At 51.8% G+C, this 13,835-nt stretch overlaps 1 protein-coding gene across 4 annotated transcripts in view; it reads right to left on the bottom strand.

Moving 5' to 3' along the window:
- The window catches only part of LOC114660455 (serine/threonine-protein phosphatase 2A 55 kDa regulatory subunit B beta isoform), a 201,691-nt gene continuing 187,856 nt past the window's right edge, over window positions 1-13,835 (bottom strand). For all 4 annotated transcript variants that reach the window (XM_028813154.2, XM_028813156.2, XM_028813157.2 and 1 more), the window contains 5 exons: window positions 12,720-12,897; window positions 8,245-8,409; window positions 7,055-7,224; window positions 6,515-6,606; window positions 1-1,663 (listed from right to left, as the gene is read on the bottom strand). In XM_028813154.2, coding sequence (XP_028668987.1) covers window positions 1,384-1,663; window positions 6,515-6,606; window positions 7,055-7,224; window positions 8,245-8,409; window positions 12,720-12,897 — 885 coding nt within the window. In that variant the 3' untranslated portion in view covers window positions 1-1,383. The remainder of the gene's footprint in view (window positions 1,664-6,514; window positions 6,607-7,054; window positions 7,225-8,244; window positions 8,410-12,719; window positions 12,898-13,835) is intronic.

The raw sequence follows: 13,835 nt of genomic DNA, 5'->3' as shown, positions 1-13,835 counted from the left end.
TCGTTTCAACCAACAGAACGTTTTTACTTCGTTGAATTCTATGAAGCATTAAGACTGCATGACAATTAAATACGTTTAAATACATTCAGCGCTATAAAACCGTCGTTTCTTTAAGAAGTTTAACAACATTAGTTGCTTAGAAGACAAGATTATTGGAATTAGACCTAAAATTCCCTGATTTCATAACCCTTGGTCGCCTGTTGGGATGCACCTCTGCGATTCTCGGTTTCCGTCATCCCGACAGGCGGCAGGACTGACATGCAAAAGAAAAACAATCCAAATCCGTAGAGCGACCTTTCGAAATTCCAACGCTCTTCTGAAGCAGCTGGCACGGGTGCCGAGAACACTGGTGTCGTGGGAATTAGCAGCATAGAAGCCATCCTTTAGAACGAACGTGGAATCAAATTCAAAAGGAATTGAAGGCGAAAGCCGTTATAGAAGAGGAAACGAAGACGGAAGACTGTCCAAAAAATGTGACATCTTTAGGTAGAAACACTGAGCGGAATTCTTCAATCCGTCAAGTGTCGCCTTGGAAGTGTCCAGCACAGCAAAATCAGGAGGCAGCATCACCCCAAAGCTTCGCGGGGAGGCTCTCGACAAAGCCATCTTGTGGAGCTTTCACATTCTAAGAAGGCGACAAGAACGACAGGAAACATCTTCAGGAACGGACTACAGGGACCCCGAAACTTGGAACGTGAGCTTCACGGCGTTGCAGCGGCTCATAATATTTCAGAAGTGTCCCAAGATTACATATTGAGCGGAGCGGGACGGTGCAGCATTGTGGGAGATCTACTGGAGCTCCTCCCGTTAGGCTGAGGACCCCCCACCACCCCAACCCAAACACTCGTAACACCGTCCAGAGCATTGAAAACACCAGAAAGGCACTAATAGCTCCTCGAACCCGAGCTATACCTTCGAACTAGCGGTTGCAGTAGCTCCTCTTTACCAGCAGATGGCGTCCTTTTGCCACATTTGCCGGTCAATCCAGCGTGCTGCTCTTTTCACGGAATTCTGGGAACTTAAGATTTTTCTTTGTTGTTTTTTTTTTTTTACGCCGCCCAGTGTATGAAACAAACATAAAAACAAAACGTAAATCCCTAAACACAAATAAATAAATAACGAACATTTCTGCTACATGCCCCTCTGATGTGGCCTTGGCCAGTTAGTTGAATTGCCGTCCCTCCCAAACGAGTCGGGCTCTCCTGTGTGCGGTGCGCGCATGCGCACTTCGGCTCGTGAGACCAGTCTTCGGGTGGGGGAGGGGCCGCCATTGTCGTCGTCCTGTCTACTAATGGCCCCCCCCCAGAGATGCAGGGATGCTAGAAGGGTCTGCCAAAAAGAAGAATCTGGAAGGTCGAAGCCGGCGGCCAGGAGCGCGCGCCGCTAGTTCACTTTGTCCTGGAATATGTACAGGTTGTTGGTGGCGGCCACGGCGATGATGTTCTCCGACGGGTGCCAGGCGCTGTGCAGGATCTTTTTGCTAAAGTCCAGGCTGTCCACGCTGATCTCGTCCTTCCGCCGCTTGCCCCCCACGCACACTTTGCGGGGCTTCAGGATAGCTCGGGGTTTGCTGTTCTCCCGAGAAGCTTCCAGCGTGACGTCCCGCTTGGTGTTGCGGTCAAACATTCGGAAGAAGTTGTTGTAGGAGCCGGTCATGATGACACTGTGGGGACAAAAAGGACATCGGGATTAGCGACTCGGCGCCCGCACCCGCTTCTAAGGTGGGGGACTGAAGTGGCAGCTCGGGAAAGAGACCCTTCATTCACGTGGTAGGCACTCCTCGGGTTGGCACAAAGTGTGATGAGAGCTCAGCCCCAGGCAGTCGTTTACCACCCCACTGCATCCCCAGCCACGCTGACAGATATCATGGCATCACACCATTAGTATTCCAGATGCCCCCTGTACCATTGTGTGCTCTGGGATGGGGCAGGCATGATGGCAGTTGGCACACTGGCACTCCAGTTTTGCTGGAAATGACGTGGCAGACGCCCAGGTGACACCTGAGGCAATCCTGCGATATGAAGGTGAAACCCGAGTGTCACAGCTGTGCATGACAGAAAAGTGTGCCAGTGTCACCTCTGATTGTGGGCATCGTGTCTGGTAAGCAGGAAATTTCCATTTTTTGTATGTAAAGACCCAGCCATCTACTCACTTCATCTCAGGTTTGGAAGGTGGCACGAGGACTGGTCAGGGTCACTGCAGGGTGACATCACGGGCTGAGCGTGGGCATCATGTCTGTTGAGCGTCTGTTTTTCCTGCACAAAGACACAGGCATCCAATGCAGTTGTGACAGGCTTACTCTGCCAAGGGTGGTGGGGAGCTGGAGCAGAGTCTGGCAGCATTGGCACCAACTCTGGACGGGATGCCAGCCTAATGCAGGGCGTGCTCACCCCATTAAGGGTCTCTAATTCAACAAATCTGTGGGAGGAAAGCTGGAGAAACATGCAGACCAGGAGTGAACTCTGGGGGTCTGGAGCCTTTGGGGGGGGGGACCTGACAGCATAAAGTCCCCCATTCACCATCACCCAGGAGCGTGGCAGCAACCCACTGCCCCTCCTCATGGTTTGGAGAAGACCAACCCCATTCACATCAAGTCACCCCCTTGAACCCGACACGCATGTCCCTGGAGTGACGTCACGTGACCTCAGTCAACATGCTTGACCCAATTCTGGGCCATTTTAATGGAGGCTGGCAACACTGGGTACAAAGTGGGAACCGAACTGGATGGTCAACCAAAAAGTCAAAGCAAGCCGAAGAAGCCGAGATGCAATCCAACACGTTTGCAAAGGCTTATGGGTACTCTGGCGCTAGTGCAGTTGCAGCTGAGGTCAGACCAACATGGCCGCCGTTGAACGCCATGCCGTGCCGCTGTGAAATTTCTGTGGGCAGAGGGAGTGAAACCCGCTGAACTTCACTCGGCTCAGAATGGAAGTGAAAACAGCAGAACTCAACGAGAAGTTCATGGATGGCGTCACACACGGGCGAAAATGGGGGACAAGTTTCAGGGCTATCTAGTCGACTTGACACCCCAAGCCAGGGGATGGCACCGCCTCAAAACGCTTCTCCTCCCCTGACCTCCGCAAATCGAGGGTATGTGACATCACTTCCAGTCGAGGCCCACCCAGTCCACTGTGTCACTACCCGATCTGCACATGCGTACGCACGCCACCTCCCTGTCACGGCAACACCGCAAGTGACCCGATCTGTGTGTGTACAATTTACGGTATTTAGGCACACGTGTGCAGATCGGGTAGTGACACACCATCACGTTCATAACTGGCACCAGCGCCATCTTTCTCCGGTCTGATATTAGACTCGCGTCTGTGTAGACATCTCTTGTGCGTTTCTTGTTTCTGCTCCATGATATATGGGGGGGTTTGCCTGAACTGAAGGCGCCCCCACCCTTTACTTGCGCTCTCGGGGAGAAAGGGGTCAAGTGGGAAGAACAAGTCTAGTCAACTGTCAAAATCACAAGACCACCTCCACACAGAAGACCATGTTGTCCACGTTTGCCGCACATTTGGATGTCAGCCATGGATCGGCAGCTGGCACAGTGCAGGAGGACTGGGGGTACCATAAAGTCTGCATGAGGTTGGCACCCAAATTGCCTCCTGATCTGCACAAGCAATCGAGTGTCTGAAAGGTTCAGAAGAAGATCAGGGGGTTTCGGAGCGGATTGTCACCAGAGGGTCCATCACCGTGAGCTGGAAAGCATGCAGTGGCAATGGGCATCTCCTCCAGTAAAGACGACAATCAAACGACAGGAAGGTCACGACAAAGTCCTGTTTGGGACATGAAGGGTCCCATTCTGTTGCCTTGTCCGTGACACGGACAATCAGCAGCGCCAGGTGTGCTGGGAGAGACAGCGGAATGTGCAGCTCAAAGTCGTGCTGCTCCACGACAAAACGTGCCACCATACAGTGGGCACAGCGGCACAGACAACGCAACAGCAGAGCTCCTTCAACACCCCCCGTTACAGCCCCCCATGTAGCACCATGAGACCACCACATCTTCGGCCCTCTTCAAGAGGCTTCACGCGGTCACAGGTTCACCTCTGAAGATGAGGGGTCAAAAGTGGAGCAGATCTGCACTGGGGACGAGCCGAAAAGGAGCATGGGAAAGGCGCTATATAAATAAAATGTATTATTATTAATAAGTCGGTGCATCGCCGTGGGGGGAGATAACATGGAAAAGGGATGGACCTGCGATGTTCATCTGCTCATGGGGGAGCCCACCCGGGCAACATTCAGGAGATGCAGAAATGAAGGAGTTTGAGGAATCCAAAGCCCAAGAGGTGCAGTGCAGAGACCGTGGCACACATGCCAGGGGGCTTCTCTGTGTGTCTGAACACCTGAAGTTTTGTGGACTCATCAGATGCCTCACATTTAAACAAACAGACGCGGTTATTAACGTCACTATGACCGACTCTGTGGTGACAATGCCACGTGAGTGTTTATGGCATCCTTTAAGCCGATGTCACATTGTCACATGTCACATTACACAACTGGACAGCTGCTGGTGTCATCACCAGAGGACGTCACCTCTCAGGGTCTAGCCTGCCTTGGTCTTTGCCAGCTTTGCCTGCCATTACACTGGCATGGCACCCGACCCTCTGCCTTCATCTTACAGGTGGCAGACCCACCAAAGTGGCTCCACATTGTCATTTTGGGCTGAGCCCGGCTGATGTTAATTGAGTTGCCCGTTCACCAGGTGCCCGTCACCGAATGCCACCTCCAGTGATGGGTCCTGGTAACCCGGGCAGAGTACCCTGGGTTTTCATTTGTACTTTCAAGATTTGCTGCTGGGTGTGAAGCGGCTGGGGTGAGGATCAGCACCTCGACGTCTGAGCTCCTGGTTCTCTGCTCAGAACGGAGTGGACGTCTCTCTACGGGTGGGAGAGTTGGGGGGGCTGGTGGTTATGGGGGGGCTGCTTTAGTAGAATCTTGAGATTTTGTTCACGAGTGACAGAAAAGAGAAGGTGAGATGGACGAGTGTGAAGACAAATCACTCGGCTCACCAGTCAGTCCACGTCCCTGTGGTCACTGTGGGCAACGACCAAAAGAACGAGATCACGAGGACCCCCTGCACAAATGAGGCTTCTTCACAGGACTGATGGGCCGACACCAAATGGCAGGGTGAGAGCTTCAGAGAGGAGTCGCCGTCCCACAGGAGGTGGCTTGGGCACATGGTAAGGACGTCACCTCGGTGACCCCCCCAGGGGTGCTGAAGGGCACGTCCCACTGGCTGGAGACCCTGCGGCCGACTCAGGACGTGCTGAATGGATTACATTTGATTCTCACCTTAGGAAGAACCTGGAGCTGGGCACATGGAAATCTGGCTGAGCCGTCTGCCACCGAGACCCTCGCCGGGAAAAGCAGGTAAGACGAGACACTACAGGGGGTGTCAAATCCCCCACCCTCATGACTCGGTGTCCCGAGTTCACCTCTGTCTTTGACATCCAAGACCACGCTGCCTGATGGAGCCTTTGCGTATGCCAAAGTGTCTACAGGTACGGTGAGTTCGGACCCCTCATTCTATTGTGGGACATGCAACATCAGACCGACGAGCCCCTTCTGCGTTCCTCCTTATTCATTACTGGTTGTCAGCTCTCATGTATGTGAAGCCTGACTACTGATCAGACTGCGCAAGTCACAGACTGGTGGCACTGAGTCACTGGAGACATCAGACTACACGACTGGGGTTGACGGACCCCCAACTCGCTAAGATTATGTAAATGAAACCTACGACGTCTGAATGCATTTGAATTTGTGACCCGTAATTGGGTCAGCAAACCCAGTAGTAGGCTGGCATCCCGTCCAGGGGTGGTCCCAACGCAGCCTGGCACGGCTTCACCTCCTAACACCACCCTGGGCTGAGTAAGCCCGTTACAAATGGAATGGACGGATGTGACTTTGTGCAGGAAAAACAGGAATTTCACGCTTAACAGACGCAACGACGTCACACTGGCACGCATTCTGGTGCCCACAGCAGTGACATGTCACATGCCACCTGCGTGTGTCCTCTTCTGAACTCGTCTTTGTTTGTTCAGGTGCCACCCATGATTTGCAGTAGCACTGGAGAGCCTGCAAGCCAATGGCCATCATGCTTTGTGCCAGCCCAGTGTGCCAGGTGTTTTCTAGAACCTACCAGAAGTGCTGGCAAACAGCACTGGGCGCAAGTTAGGGATCAACCTGGGATGGGATGCCAGTCCACTGCAGAGCCCACCCGCTCACACAGGGCCAGCGTTCACGTCTGTTGCACGTCCTACAAAATTGGAGCTCTGCATATAAAATAAAGAAATAAAAAATGGCCGCAGCATAGACGGACCACCGAGTGGTTTATTTATCGGTCAAAGGTGTCATTCCCCTTTGAAGGGGGGGCCGCCTTCTAACGATGGAGGCAGAGTGATAAAGACGAAGACGAGATGAGACAAAGTCGAACTCTGCCGGCTGTGGCAGAGAACAGCAGATGTGCCAGCCAATCAGAGGGCGAGCCCCGCCCACCCCGGACTCACCTGTCCGAGCCGTTCCACACACATTCAAATTTATCAAAGATGCAGTCGTTTTCGTAAAGGGAGCACAGCTTGCTTCTGAGATAGTCGTGCACCTGAAGGGACAAAAGACAAAGAGACCGTCACGGTGGTCCTTAGCAGTGGCACCGGTCAGACCACCCCATACACTCCGACAGCCAAGACCTCCTTGGTCTCTCAAGGGACAGAGTGGTCCTACAAGACTGACAGGGAGGTGACGTGTCCTCCATCGGGATGCTGGTGGTCCTTTCTGGGTCACCTTGCAGCCACATGAGGTGTAGTGCCCCCTGGTGGTGCCTATGCTTTGACACTTGTATGGTTGGTGGCTTTTGTTCATGAAACATCACTGAAATGATTAAGTATGGCAAACATTCGGCACCACCGCAGACCACCGACATTTTAGTTTACTGGGAACTTCACAGATTTTCAACTGAGTTCCAACCCCACATCCTGTCTGCTAACAAAAAGGCGAGTTGGGCCCCCTAAGATGTCCCAGTTCAGTAGCCCCCCCAGACTACAACATACCTGATATGTCTCCAGCGGCCGGCTCTCCATGTTCAAGTCCCACACTTTTACAGTAAGGTAGTCCCGGGTCATCATGTACCGCCCACTGTGGCTGAACTTGACGTCCGAGATGGAAGAGATGATCTCGGAGAAGAAGGACCTGTTACTGGGGTCTTCAGGCTCTTCAAAGACTGAGCAAAAGAAAGAAGGGGGGGGACAAAAAGGACTGAGTGTGGGATAGCAGGGACACCTCTGAACAGTTCACTTTGGGCAGTGAGGGGACCTGCTGTGATATAGCGCCTTTCAACATGAATGCCAGCGCATTCCCATCATGCCATGCAAGAAGCCTCATTGGCACTGCAGATGAGGTGACTGAAACTGGGGTCACACAGGAACTGTCACCTTGTGATTTGCTCCTTAGCCACCAGAAGGCCACACTTAGTGACATCTTATGTGTACACCACCTGAATATTCACTCGTTTAGCAGACACAGAAAAATGAGACGACAGGTATGGGGGGGGATAAAAAGTGACATTAAAAGGTGCTATATAACTGATAGAAAAGGTGGCATACTAGACAGATGTTAAAGTCAATATATAACAAGCAGGCCTGAAATTAGATAGATAGATAGATAGAAAGGCACTATATGATTGATAGATAGATAGATAGATAGATAGATAGATAGATAGATGTGAAAGGCACTATATAATGAGGTAGTTATGTAAAAGCACCACATGATCGATTGACTGATTTATTGGCACAATTTAGTCACATCTCCTGTTCTAAAAATGTGTAAATCATCACATGAGAAGGGCTGTGGGCACATGTTGGCACGCCATGCCAAATGCCAATGTTGACCTCATAAGGGCGCTGAAGTTGGAGCAGCCAGTGCCGACACAGGACCTCTGTGCCCCACTTGTCTGTTTACTGACCCAGCCAGCCATTTTGGTCAGACACAAGGCTGCGGACACACCCTGGACGGGATGCCACTCTGCTATGCAGTGAGATTTGTCTTCTTATCCATTAACGTCTGAACCCGTTTTAGCCAGTATGGAGTCATGGGGGCTGCAGCCCACCCTAGTAGGACTGGTGTGAAAGTAGGAGCTCACAGCGAGGAGGCCCACCTGCACATGCCACGCACATGGTATGTGAGATTTGTACCACCGTACTGTGGTTGGCACGTTTCCCCCTCGGACCCCCCGGACACTTACACTTGGAGTGCTTGTCACACAGAGCAGCGGCCCTCATGTCACACAGCCGAATGGTTCCTTTGCTGCTGCTGTACACAAACGTGTTGCACTGGTTTGGGTGAAACTCGGCCGCCGTGATCACCTCGGTCAGCTCCTCCATGTTGGCCGGTTTGATGTCCACAATGTCTGATGCCGAAGTTCAGGAAAACAAAGGAGACCCCCCAAGGTTCCGGAGTGGAGAGAACTAACAGGAAAAGTGCCTGGAATGGGAAGACGCAGCTTCAGAAGAACTCCAAGTGTGCACCTCCATGAGACTGATATCAAGCTAAATGACAAAGTGCCACGAGGCCACAAACGGGGGACGTCACGCCTTTGGTGTTGTGAAGTAAAGGCGCTATATTCCACCAGCAACATTATGGATGTGACAGTCAAGCAGGGACACCTGTGGCACTGGCAAAGTAGGGGTGGCTTTTACAAGAGTCTGGACATACTGGAGACCCCCAAACACCCCCCCCCCCACCTTGTTAATCAGCCTGATGCATGGAGGGTCTGCCACAAGCTTGGTCAGCGAGAGGCAAGGGGTCTTCAGTCCATCTCTGTAAACCGCTAAGCCACACTGGCCAATGGGAACGAAGAAGGTCCACCTCACTCCTTCCTGTCCGCCACCTGTCTATGAGGTGACGCCAATCAAATCAAAGACCACCGACCACTGTGATCAAAGCCAAACGCCAAGAGGAGAAATTAAGACAAAGAAACAAAACGAGGGGTCAGCACAGCAACTCAAACGTCCTCCGCTGGGATTGGCGCTCAAAGTGCCATGAGTGGATCAAAGAGCAGGTCTAAGGAGCAGGGCCGGACCACCTGCACCGTCCACTGTGCCAACCTGACCCCCTTACTCTTCTTGAATGACTGAAACTGCAAGGCGTCCCTGCGGAGTCCGAGATGAGCTGTTTATGTGTGCAGTGAGACTGCGACTGGCGGACACGTCAAACTGGACACAAAGGTGGTCCGTAAGAACAAGGCGGGGGGCTAGGATTTACTAAGAAAAAGAAAAATGAAATGAAAACCAAAGCAAGAAGGTGGCAAAGACGCCTCAGAACTGAGGGAACGCACAAGGGCCGGCAGTGCCCGCTGGCACCACAGCACAATGGGGAGCTGCAGCCAACAGAGAAAAGGAGGCACAGCGGGGCACCCATGGGTGACTAATGCCCACTGAGATGGCACATGGGGACAAGAGTTCTCTAGAAGACGGTCAGGATCATCACCCCGGGGTCACTTGTTGAGTTGGTGGGCGCTGGTGACGATGAGCTGAGCTTCACGGGAACTGACTGGCATGACCAGGAGCTCCGTCTTCACCAGGCTGAGCTGGAGATGAGGCGCCTTCACCCACACTGAGGTACCAGTGAGACAGGTGGACATTCTAGCTGAGACTGGGTGGTCTTCAGGCGGAAGAGACAGGTGCAGGCAATCCATGGGACAGGATGACAGGGGTCTGCTGAGGACGTGTTGACCCAGCAACCATCCCTGGGGCGCCCCCTATGCTCGCCTGGTGTACCTTGGCATCTTATAAAGCACATCCAGAAGACATTGCTACCACTAAAAGGTGAGTTGGGGACATCGGTGGGAATGAATGATGAGGGGAAAGACACAAAGAGCAGCCGGAATCTCGGACCACCTTGAAGGAGGGTCTGGAGGAGGCGTTGGGACAAGTGAGCTACGAACTGAAGGAGCCAACAAACAAACAGACAGAATGGTCTCCTCTTGTTTGTCAAACTTGGTGCCAGGACACATTTTGTCACATCTCTGTGGCTCCGTTAAGAACTTTCGTGCCATCAGAGTCCCGCGTGCTGATAGAATTGTAAACACGTAAAACGTGCGAGAATCGGATTTTCAGGAGGCTCTGAGCTCTTTGCTACTCCGAGTTTGTGACTGATGAGTGCTCGCCAGCCAGAGTAGGCGTAGGTCACCGTCACGTGCAGTTTGGGACGTTTCAGTGTGGACTTTGATCCTTTAATAGACGATGCGAAGACACCAGTGGACGGAGGCCAAGTATGAAGATGAAGAGCAAATCATGGAGATGCCGCTAAACTGACACAGAAGGACCTGCAGGGAACAGTGGGCACTGCCCGGGGGGGGGACACCCACTATGTTTCTGATGCCAATGTATGTGTCTGATATACTATTGATACAGGAACCTCAGCACACCTCTTTGCCTGGTGGTTTGGGGCTATGATGCCGGAGAGGGGGGTGTGGTGGTGATAAGTGGGCGATGAAGTTTAATGTCAGTTAACTTAAGTAGGACATGTAGGAAGTGAAAATGTGAGGACTGAGTACACAATGGGGGGGCGGAAAACCAAGAGTCCACTTTATAAAAAAGAGTCGTGGTGGTCTCAAAAGAACTGTAAAGACAGTGTTGAGAAACCATTAAGAAGGTTCACAGAGTGTCCGGTTATATAGCGCCCTGACGTGTGGAGTACAAGTCACAGGAGGTGACACTCAGGCTTTATAACACACTGGTGAGGCCTCATCTGAGGTCCTGGGTGCAGTTTGGATCTCCATAAAGACATAGCAGCACAAGAGAAGGTCCAGAGAAGAGCAAGCAGGCTGATTATGGGGGGCTACAGAAGGTGAGCTATGGGGAAAGATTAGAAGAGCTGAGCTCAACGCTGGCATTAGGTTTAGGTCTTCTTGGGTTTGAATTCACAATTGGAGCTCTGAAAATCAAAAGTCCATCTTATGAGGAAAACTTAGGAGTCATGGTGGACTCAACTTCCTGACAGTGTTGAGAAATCATTAAGAAGGCTAACAGAATGTCAGGTTATATAGCGCCTTGACGTGTGGAGTACAAGTCCATGGAGGTTCTGCTCAAGCTTTATAACACACTGGTGAGGCCTCATCTGGAGTCCTGGGTGCAGTGAGGGTCTCCAGGCAGCACTAGAGGAGGGTGACCAGGCTGGTTAGGAGGACTGAGTGGTCCGAGCTGTGAGGGGACACTCAAGGAGTCAAGCCTTTCATTTACGTGTGCGTCTGCTGACTTTGAACAGGGAGGTGGCCCACCACTATATACACATTCTCATCTGCAGGCTTTAGAGGGGGACCCCTGATCATCTGAGAAGCACCCCCCCCCCTCCGCCCCCCATCCTCATCGGATGTTAAAGACGAAAACAAAAAAATGAAAACCTCCCCTGCTGGAATGAACAACTGAGACACGAAAAGAAACAACGTAAAGAAACGAGAATCACAAACCTGTAACAACGGTAACAATACGCACTCAGACGTCGCCGGATTCTTCCCGATTACCCGTACGCTTTCGGTAAAGTCGCATCTCCTGACATGGTGATCACTTATCATCCGTCTGACTCCTCCGGCCAACATTTTCAGTGCAAGAGGTTCTGTTCCTTTTGTTTTCCCCACTGAAGCCACAGGCGAGTCAAGTCACACGTGGTGGCAGAAGTGGGATTTCAGTCCAAAGCCTTAACCTCCACACCGCCTGCCAGTAATTGAAACAAACAAACAAACGACAAATGTCGCGTACAGAAAAGCTCTTAGTTAGGACCTCCGCCCTTCTCATACCCGATTAACCATCTGCAACAAAACTGACGTCCGCCATCTTTTACGAAATTTCCGGTTTCTCCCATTGGTTGATGCACCGACTGTTAAGGGACAAATGAGTTACCCAAAGATTATTATGAAAGAGCAAAAGTGCAGGAGATGGCACTGGAAACGCAGGAGGTCAAGATGGGTGGAGAAAACGAAAATCAAAGGGCGTAAGTGAGAGTCAGAGGGGTCTACTGGGAAATCAGCGGACCACACTAAACTGAACATCATTTTTAATCTCGTGAGGGGAAAACAAACACTAAAACCAGGGCGGAGTTATAGGGTGTCACACACGCGGGACCACCTCGCAGGCTCAGTCGAGGTCTGTAATAACCTGCTGAGACAGGAGGGGGCGCTGCCGAGAACGCCACCATCTCCTTCTTTTCCAACAGTGCCGTGGAGCCACCCAGTGAAGGTATTAAACTCCGCCCACTCCCGTCCAGCCACCGTAAAATCCTGGGGTTCCCGGAAGGAGGCGTCACTACCGGCCAGAGCGACCCACCGGACGGAGCTCCGCTATGGCGACTGCAGACTTTGTTCGTTTTTGAGATACCACCATCCCCCCCCCCCCAGTTTGTTTCATTTTATTTTTCCAGACAATAAAAGGGACCACCCAGCTGGGGCCCCAAAATTTTCTCGCTGCATCCTGACCTGTCATTCCTGCACCTGCCCACAAGCCTTTTATCACCGCAATGAGGTCATGTGACGCGTCCCACGGCATCCCATAAACAGCACAAACGAGTCATTAGCAAAAAAATCGACTTTTTACAACAAAATCAAAATAAAAAATAAACAACGTAACTGTGAGGGGGGAATCCAAAAACGCACGCCACGTAAAACCCACCGTTACTCCAACGGCTAACCCAGCGCGGCCCTGGCGTCTGCCACACAAAGGATACTGAAGCTCCTGTTGGTGATCTCCAGGTTCCACAGGTTGATCCTCAAGTCATCGGCCGACATGTACGTCTCGTAGTCACTGTTCACCGATATCGAGTTGATGTGATACGTGTGCGCGTTGGAGAAGACCCGCCGCGGCGTGGCCTCCACCATCAAGTCCATGGGCTGCAGAACAGGAACCTGCAAGAGGAAGACAGAGACGGGTAAGTGCCAGCGGAATGGCAAAGCCTGGAGAACGGGGTCAACTTGGAAACTGCAGTGTCACCCTGGCAGGAATAGAGACAGCTGGTGTCACCAAGTGACATTGGCTCAGAGGTCTGCAGCATGACATTCAGCTGGGTAACATGCCCCTGCCAGGACTCCTGGGGATGTTTGGGCATTTGGCAGCGAATCTGCATGGGCACCACCCCTCCTTTGCATCCTCCTTCTTGACACGCACTACTGGCATCTCTCAAATGCTCTTCTTATGAACAAATCCTCACACCTGGTAACTGACCTAAGATGACATGTGGCTTGTCCAAGAGACTCAGGACTCACAACAATGACTGGCACCGATAAAAAAAAAAAAAGACTGGTGCGTTAGATTTGGAACTTCAACCCAGCATCAACGAAAGCAGCTGGCAGCACTAACTGATAACAGCTCAGAGGTCTGGGATGTGCCACTGCCACCACCATCACTCCTGGGCACAGCAACCACCTTCCCTTGAATCCTCCCCACTGGCCTGGTATGGCATCGGGTTAACGGGATACAACCAGTAAAGACAAAAGTTCTCAGTTCCAGAGAGTTGTGCCAAAGCATCAGATGAGACGGCAGGTGGCACTTAGTGACACTTGGCTTGGAGGTCTAAGATGTGATAAGGTGGTCACAAGGGAGGGTCTGAATAGGAGGGTCACTCCTCACAGTAAAGTACATCCTGGTCTTTGGGACTGGCATGATGCCTGGCAGTGGCAGCTTCACCCTGATGGATTAGGCTTGTCTAGGAGTTGTCAAGACAGGTCATGTGGACTCACAACATGGAGGGCACACTAGGGGGGCACTGAAAACACAAAATCAGCTTAAATGATGCAAAATATGATCATATTATTAATGGCATCATTATATTATATAGTGTCTGTCA

The sequence above is a fragment of the Erpetoichthys calabaricus genome, chromosome 11, assembly GCF_900747795.2.
Source record: "Erpetoichthys calabaricus chromosome 11, fErpCal1.3, whole genome shotgun sequence".
NCBI lineage: Eukaryota > Metazoa > Chordata > Cladistia > Polypteriformes > Polypteridae > Erpetoichthys > Erpetoichthys calabaricus.
This window is presented reverse-complemented; position numbering and strand designations above follow the sequence as displayed.